Source organism: Aspergillus oryzae, chromosome 8, assembly GCF_000184455.2.
Source record: "Aspergillus oryzae RIB40 DNA, chromosome 8".
Taxonomy (NCBI): domain Eukaryota; kingdom Fungi; phylum Ascomycota; class Eurotiomycetes; order Eurotiales; family Aspergillaceae; genus Aspergillus; species Aspergillus oryzae.
Window position 1 is genome coordinate 1250728 of NC_036442.1, and position 18111 is coordinate 1268838.

Sequence of the window (18111 nt, forward strand, 5' to 3'; positions counted from 1 at the left end):
CGCCGGCTCAGATCGCTTTTCTACAACAAATCCCAACAGAGAGTCTCAATACACTGACGGTGTCAAGTCACGATGCAGGCTGGTTAAGCTTCCAGTCTTTCTATTGTAAGGTATTCTCAACTTGGACGGCCGTCTTCCCTCGTTTCATTGCTACCACGCTAGATATCACTACCTATCGGCAGACCTTTCGTCAATTTGTTGCTAAGCAAAGGCTGTGCGCATCGCTTGCGGGCACGTTGAAGCTTTATTTCACTTCCTATTCACCCCCTCATGGACTGCCTCCCCTCCTTATCCCCGCACCATAATTCTAAGGCCCGACTGACATTCCGCAGTGTAAGGCCAGGTTCTCTTCTCAGACCCTTGCGCTTTTTTTCACGAATCGACTATTGTCCATTCAAACTCACACTGGATTGTTGTCATCAATTCTGCCTAATCAAAACCGCAAGCAGTCTTATCACGATTGTCACGTCGCAAGTTTCCCGGCCCCTTGAATCTTCGAAAAGTCGCTTCTTGGCTGCTCTATTTGCGGTAGCAAACCAGAACATTTGTCGCTTTTGCAGAAATATAAGAGTGGAGCCAAAGCGTCAAACTATTGTGAGAAGGAAAACAACCATTATCACGGACCATTGTTGTCTAGTTTTCTCTTCTAGGTATTCCTTTCGCGCGTTTTCATCACCTTATTGCTTTTATCTTGCAAGCCGACACCGATTGCCTCGGCCTCGAGGAGAAGCAAAAACACTTTATTAAGTGACGACACATCGGGAGACAGAAACCCCCATATACCTTGCCTTATACCTTACCCCAGTTGAACGTGCCCGTTTAGCCCTCTCTTCAACCTGCTAACTCGTCAACCCGTCAATCAACCCGTCAACCTGTCCTCCCTTCAATCTTTTTCTATATCTCTTTTTTTTAGTGTGTGTGTGTGTTTGTTCAGATTTATCTAGACAAGGCAGGCCTTGGAGATAAATCTTCAAGCGTTATTATTATCCCTTTTGAGTCACCCGAACTTTGTGGTGAGGATCGCTCTTCGTTTCTATAATTTCGATTTGGAAATGCAGGGCTATTCATTCACACCGCCGACAGGGCCCCCAAGAGAAGGCCACAAAAGTAAGGCATCAATGTTGTTCTATATAGCTAAAGCGCAACGAAAATTCAGTTGGAGCCAGTCACTGATAAGCTTTAACCAACAGACTATGTATTCGTTGACGAACACAACAGACATAAAAGACTCAAGGGTATGTCACCCTCCTATGCTCAATGTTAAATTCCTATTCACTAAAACGTCCCATCTAGTGATGCGAGCGTGTAATGGCTGCAGAAAGCGTAAAATCAAGTGCGACGCTGCTACAACAAATACATGGCCTTGCTCGGCCTGCACACGTCTTAAGCTAGTATGTGTACCTCCTACTGTTGGGCAGGACAGCGAGTTCCCCACTGGGCAGGGTGTTGAAGCCAATCCAACGAATGCTATTGGTGCATCCAATACAACGGAATCGTTCTCGTCCTTTTCCATGCCCCAGGGTTACAGAGACAGTGGCCAAGCTACGGTGGGTGGTATACCTCCATATAGCGACGGTATGGGAATGTTCCCCCAGTTCACTCATTCTGCTTCCCACCAAACGGGAATGTATGAAGTAGGGTCACCTGCCCTAGCTGTCTCACATCAGACCTACCAGCAACAGCAGATTTTTCCCTCTCAGACGGAGAGCTTGGGAACTATTGAGAGTGGGGTATATGGCGATCACGAACAGTCCACAGCTGAGGATCTTAGCGAGGTCCTTGGTGAACTCAAAATAGATGAGACTGGTATAGGTATGGTTTATGTCTAATCTCTGATCTAGGAATGTCCGCTAACACAGCAGATAGCTCCCTATATAAGACAGCAAAAGAAAGAGAAGGGCGAACCGGAAATCCCTATACAGGATGAAGTAGAAGAGCCATTGCCTCCTCTCAGTACTGGAGCAGGCTCTACAATTCGCATTCCTCCGGAGCTTATGCCATCCGATGAAGAGGTCACGAACTACTTCAAGATCTATTTTGATGATATACATCCTTACGTCCCTGTGGTGCATCGATCGCATTTGTACTACCAGTGGCAATATGATCGGAGCTCGATTTCTCCACTTCTCCTGGAGGCGTTGTTTGCATGCGCGGGAAGGCAATCAGATGATCCAGCTCAGGGAGCACAGTGGCTTGCATTAGCGAATAGTAGGTCTCCTCACCCCTGCGCGCTCCTTTCCCTTGGCTTTGGATGTCGTATTGCCTTAATATACTGGTTTTAACTATGCGCTACATTTAGGGCACGAGTCTAGTTTTATGGATGTACCCCGCCTGAGCACAATCCAAGCAATGCTTCTACTTTTGAAAGCACGAGAATCCGTGCCAAAGAAGGGCTATTACTACCGCTCGTGGCAGACTGTGAAAACAATTGTTTCAATGGCTAAAGATTTAGAAATTGACGAACACTACAACACGCATGCAGAGCATAGACTCTGCGATCTCAACCCCATAGAGTGTTTGGTACAGACAAGAGTGTGGCAAGCCCTCCTGGTTGTTGAAGTAATGATTGGTGCACCGCAAGGTATGTTGCTATTATTGGCAATACTCTTAGTACTAACGTTCAAAGGCCGATCGGACTACGGTGTAACTCCTGACACCGTTTGTATGGATCCTGCGCTGGATATTAAAGATCTTGACCAATTCGAAATCGATCGATCTAGACAATATGCCTACTTTGTCCAGAATGCTCATCACATTCGTATCATCACTGATACATACCACAAAATCAAGAGGCAAAAGGACTGGGGTGCCAATCCAAAGTTCGTTGAGAAGAATCCTCTCTTTACCGATTGGCTTCAAGGTCTTCCTTCAGATCTACAGATTACCTACCCTCCTGACGGCTCACCCCCGTGGATACCGTCCCATTTTGTGGCTAATATGCATTCCCATTGCCATCTAGGCATTATTCTACTACACCGACCTCAGTTGCTTGCATCTAAATCCTTTGCCGCAGGCGGGGGGTGGAAAATGCATATGGCTTTGTGTTACTCTTCGGCTAAATATCTGTGTAGACTTCAAGAAGCTATCCTACAGCGCTTTGGCCTCCCAGGTCTACTTTCCATGCAAAGAGGTATAAATTTTGCGATTTACTGCATTATGACTTGCACAATGTTACATTTGGTGCGTTTGTGTTCCTATCCACTAGGATAAAATAGCTAACGCAAATCTCAGGTCGCGATAACCTCTCCTGACCCGAACTTCCACACAGATGCGCGTGATTATTTTGCTCGACACATGCGCATCCTCGAGAGGTGCTCTTCTGCTTGGCCGATGCCAGAAATGCAAGCACAGATCGACTCCTTGCGGCTAGCATTCTCGGCCGATGTGAATAGACCCTTCGAGCTTAAGCCCACATTTCCTTATGGAAGTCCTTCAGAGCCATACCATCCGAGCCCGCCGCCTCTCGACTCACAATACCAACCTCATGTAAGTCAGGTTTCTGGCGGCGTCCGGGGTCGGGTGGGTTACAACCCTTATCCGATCACCCCACCAATATCAGCTAGTACTGAAGATTCAAAGTCCGATTGCTCCCAGCTCCATTCTCTGGGGATGATGCCGCCCCAGCCTGTCTCGAGTCAATCATTGAACGCGCCTCTCGTTGACGAGAACAGCTGGGATCCCACCCGTATAATTACGTAAGCAAACTACTGAAAATGTAGAGGCATTCTTTCAGACTCTTGCTGACGTTCCCTATCTAGTCAGTGGGACATGGCATTTTCCATGGCGCCTTCCACAGTGAATACAAACTCTCCCCCAATGGCTATGGATCATTCAGTTCAAGCGCCTTTGGCAGGACAATACACTGTCCAGTATGGACAAACAACAAAGGTTACGCCAGTCACGCCTCCTCAGGCTATCTCACCACCTCAATTTAATGGACAACAAGTGCTCTTTACAGCGCGTGACTGGCAACAGAGTGTTGCCAGTGTTTATGATCCTAATGGCTTGAAACGACGCTGGAATTATTCCGTCGATATAGGTACAGAGCACACTCAGAAGCGCGCACGTTGAATATCAGTATATGCAATAGGCACTGAGGACTAACTCGGTTGTTGTTTACTTGGAGAAGGTGGCTGTATGGATGACTCTTGTGATATAGATCTCTTCGTTCTAATATACCCCTTGTCTTTACTTGTTAACGAGATCTTCAACGCCTGCAGCGTGAACTCATGAATGTACTCTCTGGTTGCTATCATAGATGCAGTATTCAGCAATTTTTCTCTATTGTCTTTTATGCTAGGGTATGAAGTACTATATAAATAGGTAGACTTGTGCGTAGAATTTAATACCGTAAAACACACCTCACTGCACAAGATATCACTGCTAAAGAAGTGGTATACACAAAAACATTCATTGCTTGCTTATATGGAGATATTCGGTTGGAATTCCAGGAAATTAAACCTCTGAATAGCCTGGGTTACAGATGAAACAATATATTTGCGAACCCTCCAGAGCCTGTTATGGCAGTTATATGGTAAATGACATGTATAACAGCTGTAGATATCATTGCCCAAATCCACTCCTATGTTATTTCATCATAAGAAATCCATCCATGTACTCGAGTGAAATATACGTACATCCTAGAATAACGAAATATTCGGAGGCATGCATTAATTGGGACCGTGGAGAGCGAAGACAACTTGACCATTGCTGTATAGCCGATAGACAAGATGCGTAAAAATATGCGAAAAGAAGACAATAAACCATGACCCGAATCTGACTGTTGTTAGGTTATTGGGTTATTGGATGACCCATAACAACTTGCCATCTCAAGTGCGTCGACTTAACCCTATCCTCTCCTCCCGCGACCGGACAATTCTTGCCTTATCGCCTGGTAAAGGCTTCAGCTCATCACTGGGATCAAATTTGAAACTGTTCTTGACGTGATCGTAGTCTTTATTCTCTTGGGTAAATTTGCGAAGTCGGGTGTCCTCAAACGTCGCGAGGTCTTCAGACGTTATAGCTATTGCTGTAGGCTTGCGGCGAAGCATTATCGATATAGACAGGAGTACTGCCCGAGTTATTCTAGTTTAGAAACAGAAACGAACTGCTGAACAAAAAGCCCCTTAAGTCATGCGGAGGAAACCACACCCGGTGACGCACACGGACTCCACGTGACCAATTTTGTACTTCGGGAAGACAACGAACATTTTCGTTACACTAATCGTACTAACTTCAGTCCAACGCCCATATAGCTTGTTGGCGTTGAAGATGTTTCAACTTCGCACCAAACTTATCCGCCATGAGCGTGTAAGACTGGTAGAAGGATGTCTTTATCCGATTCGCCAGTTCTCGTCCATTCAAGGACGAGCGAAAGACGCCAGTCAATCCGGTAAGGCCGCAAGATCATCGCTATCTCATTTGTGTCTATATCCACCTGACTTTTGTAGGCAACGATGCTCCTAAAGCTCGATCTCTTCCCTCGGGGGCCTCATCTTCTCGCGCTCCTTCAAGGAAGAGCAACCTTCCACCAGCCAATTTGAATTCTAGAAAAACCGATTCTGACAAACCTCGTCCTCGACGCGTTTTCGACGCAAGATCTCTCGCGGCCCCTTCAGCCAATGGCCAATCTACAAACATCCTTAGGAGTACCTCGTTGCGAAGCCCCCGCAAGGGACCATCCATTCGCGCTCGGAGGCCGAGACCCCCAGCAAAGTCGTCAGCCCCCAAATTACGAAAAGGTGGACGACCTCAACGTTCGAAAAATACGGATATGGAAGAAAGCGATAGCTCTCAGATTGAGAATGTATATCGCGAACTCGCTGAGAAATCAAGGCCAACGCCAAGCCGCTACGAACCCCAGGCTCCTGACTTCTCTAACCTGAAGGAAACTTGGCCCTCTTTTCCCACGGGTACGACTGCGAATACAGCCGAGGTTGTTGAAAAATTATCTTTTCTAAGTGACCGCTTTCCAAATGGTTATGTTACTCCTTATGAACTGGGCATGCGGCTCTTCAGGGGACAGTTTGTTCAGTTTCTCGACGAGGAGGAAAAGGCACAGGCTATAGCAGAGGCGAAGAAACTCTCCCAACAGCGTGCAGACAATTACTCGCAGCGGAAAGGCGATTTAGTAGAACCCGAGGACGTCGGTTTTATTCCGCTGAGTGTGGAGGACAGGAAGTCTTTAGTGCAATCCTTCATCCAAGGAGCTTATCCCAAACTCAGTACTGAAAAAGCCGCCTCGCCTATTCTCAGTGAAGTGAAGAAGAATCTCAGAAACAACGAGTCTTATCAAGCAGCCGGTAAGAGCTCACAATTTGTTGCAAAAGTGGAATCACTCCTGTCTTCAGCTCGCCCAGTGAGGCGAGCCTAAACACTCCTGAGAGGTCATTGTACATTAGCACTAGTGTATTATTGTTCAATTCCATATATTGGTACATATGCCGAGCAATTCATACTGTAAGTCAGGTACTGGAGTCACATCGCAAGTAGTGACGTTGGCACGAACCTTGATGCCCAACAATTACAATCATTCACAAAACACATTTCTCGCCAACGCTTCAGGTTATGCCCTCTCCATCGCCTTCTTTGCTGCCTCAAAAAGATCCCTCACCTCCCTTTGCCCTTTCTCCGTTACCTTTTCCATCTGTTCCTGTGCTTTCCGAACATCATCCGGTCTAGCTATTTTCTTCTTCTGCATATCCTGAAGGCGTTTGTGTACGGAGCCTCTGGAGTCGCGGACTGCCGCTGTGGCCTTTTCCATAGCCGCTTTCGCAACACTAACTGTCTGATCCCGTGATTCTTTTGTCGGCGGTGGGATTGGTATATTCAGTTGCAGAGAATTATGCGCGTCTGGCTGGGGTGTCAAGGACAGGTCGGAAGACACAACCGCCGAAGTTATGGGTTTAATGTGCTGTCAATCGTGTCAGAAAGAGCTATTAAAGAATAGCGAGAGCAAAGGGAGGATCCAGGTTACGGTCCGAAGGGACAAAAAAGCCTTACATCTTCTTCCGTAGCCAGTATAGTTACCATGCGGCCTCCCTTAGGAACGACTTGAGCTAATTCTCCTAGTTTCACGGTTTCTTTGCCTCCTTTGCTTAGCTGGACACGAAGGCTTGCGATGGCATCTGTGTTAAGTCTTCCACCCACGCGCAGCTTGGAAAGGTCATCTTTGAGGCGGCACACCGCGGCCGCAATGCCATCATGTAATTGAGCGAGATCATATGGATCCTCAGAAACAAGACCAGCTTTAGGGGGCCTTGCATCTGGACTCGAGCTAGAAATGTTCTTCGTTTTATCTTTTTTCTTAAGAAGTAAAGGGGAAGTGGAAAACCTCACTCTCCCATTTGGGACTGCTAGACTGCGCTCTTGAAGCAGGCAGCGCCCCCGTTGAAGGTTGACTGGGGAGCTGGCATTTGTAAGTGTGGATGATAAACGTTGGATTTGACTAGATAATACTGGAATACGTTGCATCCTTCCTGATATCCGCCGCCACTGACAGACAGTAAAAGTCGATTGATCAGTTGTTGCAAAAAGAAGGTTGAAGGAGGCAGGGCGTTTTACTCAAATTTATTAGATAGCGTCTTCAAAACGTCGGGAACCACCATACTCCGTAAACACTCCGTAGATCACCGATCCCAATGCCCACTAACCAATTCAAGAAAGATCGCTAGGTTTCTGCCCATGACCCCAACGGCTTAAAAGACGTGGCACTTGTGCCTTTCGCTGTTCGCACAGAGTAGAAAAATCGTTAAATTATTGCAATAAACTAGAGGTATGGTTTTTACAAAGTCTACGCGCCTAAGCCCATGAGGCATTGCAAGTTGGAACATAAGATACCCGCGAAGTGTCATGAGAAAAAGTATATAGATTCACCGGCTCATAAAAATCATAGAAACAGTCTTCCCTGAAACACAAGCACGCGCCTAGTCCAGAAGGCCGCACATATACACCAAACTCGTGTCAAAAATGTTGCATAGGTAGCAAAGCAGCAGATTGGCCTCTATTCATAATACTAAGTGAATAACGCGTGCAGTTCGTTTTTTGATTACTATTTTTTACTTGCGGCAGTCACCGTAAGTCCAACTAAGATTCATTTACCGAGTGGCCATAGCCTTAGTAATGAGTCTTTTGAGGGCAAGCTCCTTCTTCTTGAGATCCTCAGGAGTGGAATCTTCGATCTCGAGCTGAGCCATAGCATCGCTGAGAGCGGATTCGATCTTCTCCTTGTTACCACGCTTCAACTTCATCGACATGGTGGGATCGGAGATGATCTCCTCGACGCGGGAAATGTAAGACTCCAGCTGCTGGCGGGACTCAAACTTCTTTGTGAAAGCCTCGTCGCTAGATTTGAACTTGGCGGCATCTAAACGATGTCAGTTATGAAAGTGTCTCGGTTAACCTGATCAGACAAGGGCACTCACCGTCGATCATTTGCTCGATCTCTGTGGTCGAGAGCTTACCAACAGCATTCGAGATGGTAATGTTCGCACTACGACCGGAAGACTTCTCAGTTGCAGTGACCTTAAGGATACCGTTGACGTCAACCTCGAAAACACATTCAAGGGCAGCTTCACCAGCTCTCATGGGCGGAATGGGGGCCAAGGTGAACTCTCCAAGAGAGGTGTTATCCGCACAGTTAGTACGCTCACCCTGGTAGACTGGGAACTGAACAGTTGTCTGGTTGTCTACAACAGTGGTGAAAGTGCGCTTCTTGATAGTGGGAACAGTCTGCCCACGAGGCACCACAGGGGCAAAGATATTACCCTCCATGGCAACACCAAGAGACAACGGAACAACGTCCAACAACAGAAGGTCCTGGGTCTCAGCAGAAGTGGCCTTTCCTGAAAGGATGCCAGCCTGGACGGCAGCACCGTAGGCGACAGCTTCATCGGGGTTGATGCTCTTAAGGAATATATCAGCCAATGTCGTTCACAATATGCGACCGAGAAAAGAAAAAAATGATAGATAAAAAAAAAGACTCACCTTCTCAAGCTTCTTGCCGTCGAAGAAGTCGCTGAGAAGCTTCTGGATGCGAGGAATACGAGTGGAACCACCAACAAGCACGATCTCATCAACCTTGCTCTTCTCGATACCAGAATCCTTGAGAACTTGCTGCACTGGCTCCAAAGTACCAGAGAAAGACTTGGCATTCAGGTCCTCGAAACGAGCACGAGTAATGGACGAGTTGAAATCTTCTCCATCAAACAGAGAATCAATCTCAACAGTGGTCTGGGTGGCGTTAGACAAAGTGCGCTTGGCACGCTCACAGGCCGTTCTCAGTCGGCGCAGGGCTCTGGCATCACCCGAAAGGTCCTTTCCGGTCTTACGCTGGAACTCCTTCTTGAAATGCTCAAGCAAGTTGGTATCGAAATCTTGTCCACCAAGGTGAGTATCACCAGCGGTAGCCTTCACAGTGAACACACCGCCCTGGATGTTCAACAGGGACACATCGAAGGTACCACCACCGAGATCATAGATGAGGACATTGCGCTCCTTGTCGGACTTTCCGGAACCAAGACCGTAGGCGATGGCAGCAGCAGTGGGTTCGTTGATGATACGAAGGACGTTAAGACCCGAGATAGCTCCGGCATCCTTAGTCGCTTGACGCTGGTTGTCGTTGAAGTAGGCTGGCACAGTGATAACCGCCTTTTCAACCTTCTTACCAAGCTTGGTTTCCGCAACCTCTTTCATCTATGATATACTATCAATCATGTAGTCTATAATAAGAGTTAACGGTTTAGTTACCTTCATCAAGACCATGGAGGAGATCTCCTGGGGAGTGAAAGTCTTCGTCTCTCCGAGGTACTCAACCTCGACGGCAGGGCTTCCACCCTGATCAACTACCTTGAAGGGCCACGATTCAACATCCTTCTTGACGATAGGATCATCATAGCGACGGCCGATAAGACGCCTACAGTATGTTAAAACGAGAAACAGAATCTTTGACGCTCATGCAGCAACGCACTTGATATCGAAGATGGTATTCTTCGGGTTCATCGCAGCCTGGTTCTTTGCGGCCTCGCCAATCAAGCGCTCCTTTTCGGTGAAAGAGACGAAGGAGGGGGTTGTGTAGCTACCCTGCTCGTTGGCAACTAAATGTGATAAATGATTAACCAACAAGCTCGGTTCCAAGAAGCTTCATGTAGACATACTGATTTCAACATTGGTGCCTTCATAGTTGGCAACACAGGAGTAGGTTGTGCCTAGGGAACTGGTTAGCCCATTCAAAGCAAATGATTTTTTTTTCCCTTAAAAAAAAATGCTGAAAGGGTGGGAAGTTTGACAGGAGCAATCGGATATACAACTCACCAAGGTCAATACCAATGGCGCCTTCGTAAACTTCGTCAGACATGGTAAGAAGGGGGAGGGTGGAAGATGATAGAGACAAGGGTAGAAGGGAGGAATGGGATGAAAGAAAGAAAGATTTTGAGGGGGGAGGATTATAAGTTCACTCCAAGTGTTGAGAAGAAAGCAGAAAGGGAAAAAAAAAAAATTGGAGAGTTCTGAGGGGAGGGCAAAACGAAACCCACTTTTGATTTTTTTGAAATTTTTTTCTTTCTTTTTTTCTTTTTTTTTTCCCCTTCGCCTTTTCAACTTTTTCCTCCCTCGGCTGGGGAGCAAATGAAACGGCCAGAGCTAATCCATGGTTGGTTAAAAGCTAATTAGATAAGCCAGTGTTCAACTAAAAAGAATTTCCATCACGAAGAGCATCCATCACCTTGTACTGTGTAGCACTAACATACAATTTTACAACAAAACTAGTAGTATCAAATAACTGTATTGTAGAGACTTTCTACTACACAAGAATTACCTCGGATAGATTCCATGATTTGTGGCGTGCATTCCGTATTAGTTTGATATATATGCACATTATATAATCAAGATTAGATTCTGGTACTCATTGCTTATACATCCCTAAATTCCTACTCAAAACTTAGACTAACGTGCCTTATAAGAGGCACATCACTAAGATCCCGGAACATGATAGGTATCAGGTGTCATTTTACTCCGTACACTTTAAGAGATTGGTTAAATTTATTTTGTTCGGATGTGGATCGCTCCACTCTCTTATGAAGAAATTCTATGTGTAAACTTAAGAGCCGTTTGAACACATATGAATCAAGCTCTCATACTCAGATGACTCTATAAACTATTCCATCGAGACATTGCCGCCTCTACCACAACTCTAGTTGTAGCATGAAGACAAAGTCAGGGGTATTTGCAGGTGGGATTATAGTTTGGGTCATTGGCATAAGTAGAGGAAGGGAGGTTGCAGTGACATAACACCTTCTCTGACACGAGCACTGACGCTCTCATATTGTGATAGTGCCGCATTATTAAAATTGGTAGGTATATAAACAACCGAACATCCCCAAAACCGCCATTCTCCTATATCACCCCACATAATAAACAGCAAGCACGGGAATCCCCCATATTAGATATAAATCTCACATATTATGATGCAATCGAGAGTCGAAGACTGTAGCATGCAAAGCACATTAAGCTTTGTTTCTCGCACAAACTGCTTCATCAAGGAAGAGAATACGTACTGAAGTTAAATATGCAGACCCAGGTGTCCCTCAATGCAATAAACTAGGACAAGCTTAACTAGTCTTCCTGTCACTAGCAATACACAAGAAGACTCGGACATTATGCCAGGAGTGATTCTTAAAATAATGAGGCAACAGGGACAAATAGAGGCTACAATGGTGAATACTCTTTTTTTTTGCAGCCTTAGGCACTAAAGCGGCTAGACACCTCCACCAAGAAGCAAATGTGGGTATCTTCATTAGAGTATTTCTGTCTTTTCTCCTGCGGTTCTGATCCGATCTGCTTCCTACTTGCTCCTCAAGCTGGTGAACCTCAAATTACGCCAACTCGCGACCAGAGACGCACACCAACTTCGAAAAAGCCGCCAAAAAAGCCGTGCGTCAGTTGCATTCCGCCCAAGTCACTCCATTGAAGGTTTTCGTTCCGTAAGTATCTATATAATAAGAACACCCATAGTTCTTGCCTATGAGCGCGGCCAATATCTATGTAAATAGATCGCTCACAGTTAGAAGATAGCTGGCAGTTGTTCTATTCGCATTATTGTACGCTCCTCACCGTTCCAGATGGACATCGATATGAGCAGGAGGAATAAGAAGCCCCGCCTTCTGCTGGAATCTGAACGAGAAAGGCTCGATGAATTTATCGATTCTATCCACTATTCCGCGAGGTACATTGACTCCTATACCGTAGACTGTATCGATGCGAATGCTGACTTACACATAGATACTCTGATGATCAATTTGAATACCGTCATGTTCAGCTCCCCAAAAACATGCTCAAAAAGATCCCGGCCGACTACTTTGACAGCTCGAAGGGAACTCTTAAACTGCTTTGGGAAGAGGAGTGGAGAGCCCTGGGGATTACACAGGTGTGCAGGCCCGATCACCACTGTCAGATTCTAATGTCATAAGTCGTCTAACTTTACCGACGGTCAGAGCTTGGGTTGGGAGCACTACGAGGTTCATGAGCCGGAACCACACATTCTGCTATTCAAGTGAGTACCTTAATTTGAACATGTTCGCTTTTCTGGTACTGAGAGTTGTGTCAGGCGCCCCCTCAACTACCAGCCACCAATGTCACAGTAAATACACCTCGAATTCGATGGTCGATATTTAGCCTTTCTCTTCTCATTTCCCATTTCTTGGACGAGCAAACGTCCGCAAAATAAGGTGCGGAGTATGCATAAATGAGATTGTTAGGCAATCAGGTGCTTCTTGCATGAAGTTTCGACAAGGAATATAATTTAATGCTGCTAGAAGATACCTCGTTTGTCGACTAAGCCACCACGCACTGCCACCATAACGACCGTTTTACTGTGCTTCACCCACTCCTATATTCTATTTGCAGGATACTTTATCTAGAAGGGGTTTTCAGATCACGTTCTTGGCCAACCATTGCCCCCACTGGGTAGCAGTAAAGCTGCTACTGATCCCCGGTTCTTCGATGCCCTAGATGATGGTGTCAGTACATCGGGTCGCTTATAATATTCGCGCAACTAAGCATGGCATACGTTGAAGTATACGGTCGGGGAAACATGGACTCCCACAGCACGGTCTGCCTAATTTGTTGTGTTAGATTGGATATGTCACAAATCACCGGTGTCTTAATATCTTACTTTGACCATTTTCTTGATATCATCGGTGACAAAGTTACCGGTATTCAGTTCCCCGTTGTCACTAGCTTTGTCGCTAACAGTCAAAAGCTTGAGCACCTCCCGCTCCTCCACTCCAATATGTCCAGCAACCTTTGCCAATCTTTCATATGTTCTGTTGCGTGTCTCATTAACCACGCTTACATCAAAGAAATCTTTCTGTTGTTTGAACAAAGCGGCACTGAACTCCCAGAATTTCTCGGGAGCTACTCTCAGAACAGCTGCGCCCGCCTCATGCATTAATGTTGATGATGGGTGCCAGGGTTGGATATGTTGGCGAAAAATGACCTGCAGCTGGCCTCGGTATTGACTTGCAAGTGTAGGTCTGACTGAGCTGTAGAACGTATCGAACATCTTTGCGGAGAACTTAAGCTAAGTTTTAGCGTACATGCAAAAGTATAGTAGAGCCTACAGTGTGGACTCACGGGACACGCATAGTCAAGATCTCAATTTGTACTATTATCAGCAACCAATATGTGTCAATCCAGTCTCTGACATAACATACAAAGTTCAAGTGTGTGTTGCGGGAGCTGATCAGTACCAGCCCGCAATCTGTGACCCGCAAACTTGGGGGGAAGAGCCATTGGTGATTGTACCAAGAAAGGTATGGGTACTCTGTAATGCTGGTTGTTCTGCAGATGTGAGTGAGATGCGGTGGCCAGGTAATAAATGTATATTAAATGTACCTATGGAGGGGGTGGGGTAATCAACGCCTTACGTCATCTCACCATGAATAGTTATTACGGAATACGTGTATGAAAGATAAGTTGATATCTGCCGCGCCTAGCATAGTACAACCAACAGAGTTCTAGCCATAAACTACTCATATGATTCCCTTGTAATAACAGTCGCACAGCCTTTTGATGAATTGGCCTTTCCGATACTTGCTGATCACTTGACTAAGCATACCAGCCTAGTTACCACCTACACTCCATATAGCTACTTGTGCATATCTATATAGCTTATATCTAAATCTCATCAACTGGAGTGCATTGACAACTACGATAACTATTTCGTTCGAGATCCTAGGTGCCGGATTTCTGAAAGGCTATAGCATGGAGGGGAAAGCTCAGTTTGATCAATGCCCAGGCATTAAAATAGATTAAAAGAGACCTCATAACATAGAGTAGGTCCCGTATCTTTAGCTACAGCAGAATGCACTTTGTAAAAGATGGAAGGATAGGCAGCCGGTGTTAAGGGCCCCCAAGCGCTTTTTGGTTGAATATGCTCACATCCTTAAGCTGCATCGAAATCAAGGACCAACTGGCCGTTGCTGGATCGTATTCACCTTTCACTTCAACCCTGCAAAACCCTCTGGGGCCTTTCAAGCCGACAGGGCCGATAAAGTAGAACGCGCCACGCCGAGGACGGTGCAGTTCTCGGGCCAAACAGTTCTTCAGCCGTATCTTGAAAGCTAACGATGCGGCGTACAGATCAGACCCGGGACCAAACTTTGGTAAAGGTAATCGCTGTAGTGTCGAGATAATTAGAGAAGGATGAAGGTCGACACCGCCTTTATCTCGCAATGTGCCTCCCTGAGAACCAGTAGGCGGAGTCAACTGTGCTTGAGACTGATGCACGGGGTGCAATCTGTCCAGGGGTTGAAGCTCGGACGATAGCGCCTTATGGGACGGTAGACTTGAAGTACCTGGGGCTTGTTCTTGCTCCAAGCCTGTGATATTAAGCCGGGAAAGCTGTCTTTTCACCAAGATCATATAGGCATCCTTTATAGCAAGTGCCACAGACAAAGGCTGTACACACCTCCGAAGACGGTCGCCATCCTCCAGAGACATAGGTTTTGAAACCCACGATATCCCACTGTCGGTGAATTCTAACCTACGCATCATAAGCAAATCCCAAGGGTAGTCCGGTCATGAATGCACATACCCTGAGCGCCTATAATCAGGGGGGGCGCGAGATGGGAAATGATGCACTAGCCAAAACCCTGTCACGCTAAGGGGACCCCCTAGCACGCGCGACAGTAAATCAGACTGGGAGGCATCTTTCTGAACGATGGATGCCAGCTCATCTGCGCATACAATGTTTAGCCAAGGACTAAAATACAACCGAGTCAGCCATACCTCTCAGGTATTGAAGCTTTTCTCGGTCCCGCGAGGTCTTGACAAATTCTTGCCACTCCGGGTCCGATGCTGCATATAGTTCACCTTTGCGTAATCGTGGCCAGCCCAATGGTATGAAAACAGGATCAGTATCTATCGTTACGCTCGCAGGGTTCTCAAGGTGCCCCTCCGTATCATTTTTTCGATTTTTGCCCACACCTATCTTTCCAGAGGGGGCTTCCTGTATGTCATCGGCATCGTCTAGTGTATCATCAAACTGAAGGAGAATGAACGAACTCCACAAATGAAATGCGGTACCATAAATTAAGAATGTGGTAAATAATCTCCTGAGGCATATGTCAGAGAGTGGAATATCTATAGTGCATCGAAGATTTATACCTACCTAATCCACGGCCGCTTGAATTTGACATGGCGCACATTGTTGAGCTTCGAGGTCTGAGACAATGGTGGGCTAATTCGAAAAAATGTAGAGTTTGGAAGTATTCGCCTGAGTCGAAACATTGAGAGATCGCATGTGTGGGCGCAGCTGTTCAACAAGAAGGCATATCTTTGACCCGTTTCTTAGAGTCCTGAAATTGACATGCCCCTAGTATACTTGAAGAGCAATATGGAAAGATGAGTAAAAACTTGTCCTCAAGGTTCAGGTAGAATCAAGATCGTACGAAAGTGATACCGATAAGCCAAACAAAGGAAATAGGAAAAGAAAGAGAAATAGAAAAAGATTAATAAAACTCAGGTGTTCTGAAGAGGTATGTACACTACTATAGAGATTGAATACAGACGAGACTTGAAGCAGCCTAATCATTGAACTCCCGACGTATCAGTCCTTAGCCAAGTGGGACAGCCCCCGATAGTAAGCACGTGATACGAGCTAGCTCAGTCATGAGATAACTAGTATATTTTGGGGTTAGTGAGAGCTGATGTACCATAGTTGCTGCTATCTACCCGTACAGAGGCGCGGGTGCTTCGTCTACTTAACGCTCAAATGCTAGTTCCTGACTAAAGAGTCTACGCTGAAAGACTACAGGTTTGTCAGTCAATTATTCCGGCAAGGCATTTACTATCAGAGCGAGTTAATTGCTAGTTCGTTCGCCTAGCATGCATCGGCTCACTAGCTTATTGAGTCTTTCATTAGCAATCGCATCCGGAACCAAAGCTTTGGATGCTTCCATATTCACCTTCGGCCCATCTCCACCATGGCAGAATATGAAGACTCCGGTGGTAACCGATGATGTAGCTCGGCATATTTTGGAGCTCCGAATGAACGTACCTACCGTTTCGGCTCTTGGAAAGTGGGACCAAGACATAGTCGAGCTTTTGGACAGATATGGCGGCGCGCGGCATTCGTTGTTTGGCGGCGATATCGACTATAAGGACGTCACTAGGAGCCTTGTGATTCTTGAAGGGATAGGTGCTGGGCTTGGTATGTTAAAAAACAATCGTCGCTATTCAAGACAGCTGACGAGCTGTTACAAGGATCTGCCATTCAGCAAGAGTATCAAGGAGACCTCATGATTGGTAGCCCTTCGGCTAACTACCTAATTGATGGTTTCCTCGACTCAACATCAGAGGCTAACTCTGACGGCTATGTTACGGCCACAAAGAACTATTGCAAATCCGATAGCGGAGGCGGAATCAGCTTCGATGTTCTTCAAGTAAGAAAGAAATCCTATCAATGGGACTTTTGGTTCAGCTAATTCTCACCTATATATAGACGATTGAAAATTGCATTCCTAAGGGCTCTGCATTCGAAGCGGTAGCCCACGTGTTTGGCAAAGAGCTTCTCGGCATTGTGAAGGTGGCAGAAACGTGGGTGGACGAGCAGAGTTTGACAGCTGTCTTGAAAATCTCATTTCAGGTATGCGTCTAATGCATAGTGGGCCAAGTGAAGTAACATTAACATACAGCAGGTTCCTGATGAATATGTGGGCTCTGGCTCTGTAGTTGATTCACTGACGTCTGTTCTTCATGGCCTACGTGCTCTTTCGTCAGAAGTCAGTCAGGTTACAGCAGTTCTTCTGCCTACAATCAACCAAGGTAAAGGTTTGAAACGTAAGGTGGATCCTCGAGAAGCCGTGAAAGAGGAAGCTTCTGTCAGATCCAGCAGCGCAGCAGTTATGACGACGCTTCAGAGGCAAACACATCCTGTTTGTTTCACCTCGAATTCCTCGTGCAATTTGGCAACTGATAGCTGCTCTGGACATGGGTTTTGCTATAAAAAGTCCGGTTCAGCCAACGATGAGGCCGCTAGCGACTGCTACGCATGCAAATGCAAGTCGACCATCGTCACCAAGGAAGATGGCACTGTTCAAAAAATTCGGTGGGGAGGGCCTGCGTGCGAAAAAAGAGATATCAGCTCCCCTTTCTTCTTGATTGCAGGTATCAGTGTACTGGTGGTCATGGCGGCAGGTACTGCCGTTGGGATGTTGTTTCACATTGGACAAAATGAGTTGCCTGGTGTTATAAGCGCTGGGGTTGGCCCGGCAAAAGCGCAGAAGTGATGTCAATGTTATATACACCTCTTCCAATTCCTCTTGACGGGAACTCTCGAAATCAATGTTCTGGTTACCACGGTTCATAATTGATGTTATAGTAAGATACGAAGCTTTGTGTTCCTGGTATATGCATTGGAAATATGGTATTCTCATCATCACGATGTACATTAAAACAAGGAGGAATAAACAATGGGGGACGGAAAAGAAAGAGGAGAGAGAGAGCAGGCTTAGATTAAAGAAATCCATACCTGCAGCAACGCTTCCTCGATAAATACCCAACCAACAACCTTGCCTAAAACCCGAAAATCCTAAATACCCTAGAACCTTTGCG

The 18111-nt window shown here is 46.1% G+C and overlaps 6 protein-coding genes across 6 annotated transcripts; 4 read left to right on the top strand and 2 right to left on the bottom strand.

The window, feature by feature from the left end:
* Positions 1-1052: 1052 nt before the first annotated feature.
* Positions 1053-4071, top strand: AO090103000009 (Zn(II)2Cys6 transcription factor; the record flags this gene model as incomplete). Its single annotated transcript, XM_001826578.3, has 8 exons — positions 1053-1107; positions 1191-1235; positions 1294-1812; positions 1867-2208; positions 2300-2581; positions 2627-3180; positions 3232-3695; positions 3759-4071. 8 exons carry the CDS (start codon positions 1053-1055, stop codon positions 4069-4071), a joined length of 2574 nt encoding a protein of 857 aa, XP_001826630.1.
* Positions 4072-5271: 1200 nt separating this feature from the next.
* Positions 5272-6707, top strand: AO090103000008 (uncharacterized protein; the record flags this gene model as incomplete). Its single annotated transcript, XM_023233487.1, has 3 exons — positions 5272-5392; positions 5451-6302; positions 6565-6707. 3 exons carry the CDS (start codon positions 5272-5274, stop codon positions 6705-6707), a joined length of 1116 nt encoding a protein of 371 aa, XP_023093774.1.
* Positions 6708-8096: 1389 nt separating this feature from the next.
* On the bottom strand, positions 8097-10354 carry hscA (putative Hsp70 chaperone (HscA); the record flags this gene model as incomplete). The annotated part of the gene is made up of 7 exons (XM_001826576.3): positions 8097-8365; positions 8424-8904; positions 8986-9693; positions 9748-9913; positions 9968-10094; positions 10155-10205; positions 10312-10354. 7 exons carry the CDS (start codon positions 10352-10354, stop codon positions 8097-8099), a joined length of 1845 nt encoding a protein of 614 aa, XP_001826628.1.
* Positions 10355-12116: 1762 nt separating this feature from the next.
* On the top strand, positions 12117-12795 carry AO090103000006 (cyclin-dependent protein kinase regulatory subunit CKS1; the record flags this gene model as incomplete). Its single annotated transcript, XM_023233488.1, has 4 exons — positions 12117-12220; positions 12277-12421; positions 12465-12547; positions 12753-12795. 4 exons carry the CDS (start codon positions 12117-12119, stop codon positions 12793-12795), a joined length of 375 nt encoding a protein of 124 aa, XP_023093773.1.
* A 128-nt stretch (positions 12796-12923) lies between these two features.
* Positions 12924-13788, bottom strand: AO090103000005 (DsbA family protein; the record flags this gene model as incomplete). Its single annotated transcript, XM_001826574.3, has 5 exons — positions 12924-13001; positions 13064-13111; positions 13169-13570; positions 13630-13649; positions 13710-13788. 5 exons carry the CDS (start codon positions 13786-13788, stop codon positions 12924-12926), a joined length of 627 nt encoding a protein of 208 aa, XP_001826626.1.
* Positions 13789-16383: 2595 nt separating this feature from the next.
* On the top strand, positions 16384-17786 carry AO090103000004 (DUF3844 domain-containing protein; the record flags this gene model as incomplete). Its single annotated transcript, XM_001826573.3, has 4 exons — positions 16384-16708; positions 16762-16940; positions 17000-17143; positions 17196-17786. The coding sequence occupies 4 exons, from the start codon at positions 16384-16386 to the stop codon at positions 17784-17786; spliced, it is 1239 nt and encodes a 412-aa protein (XP_001826625.1).
* Positions 17787-18111: the final 325 nt, after the last annotated feature.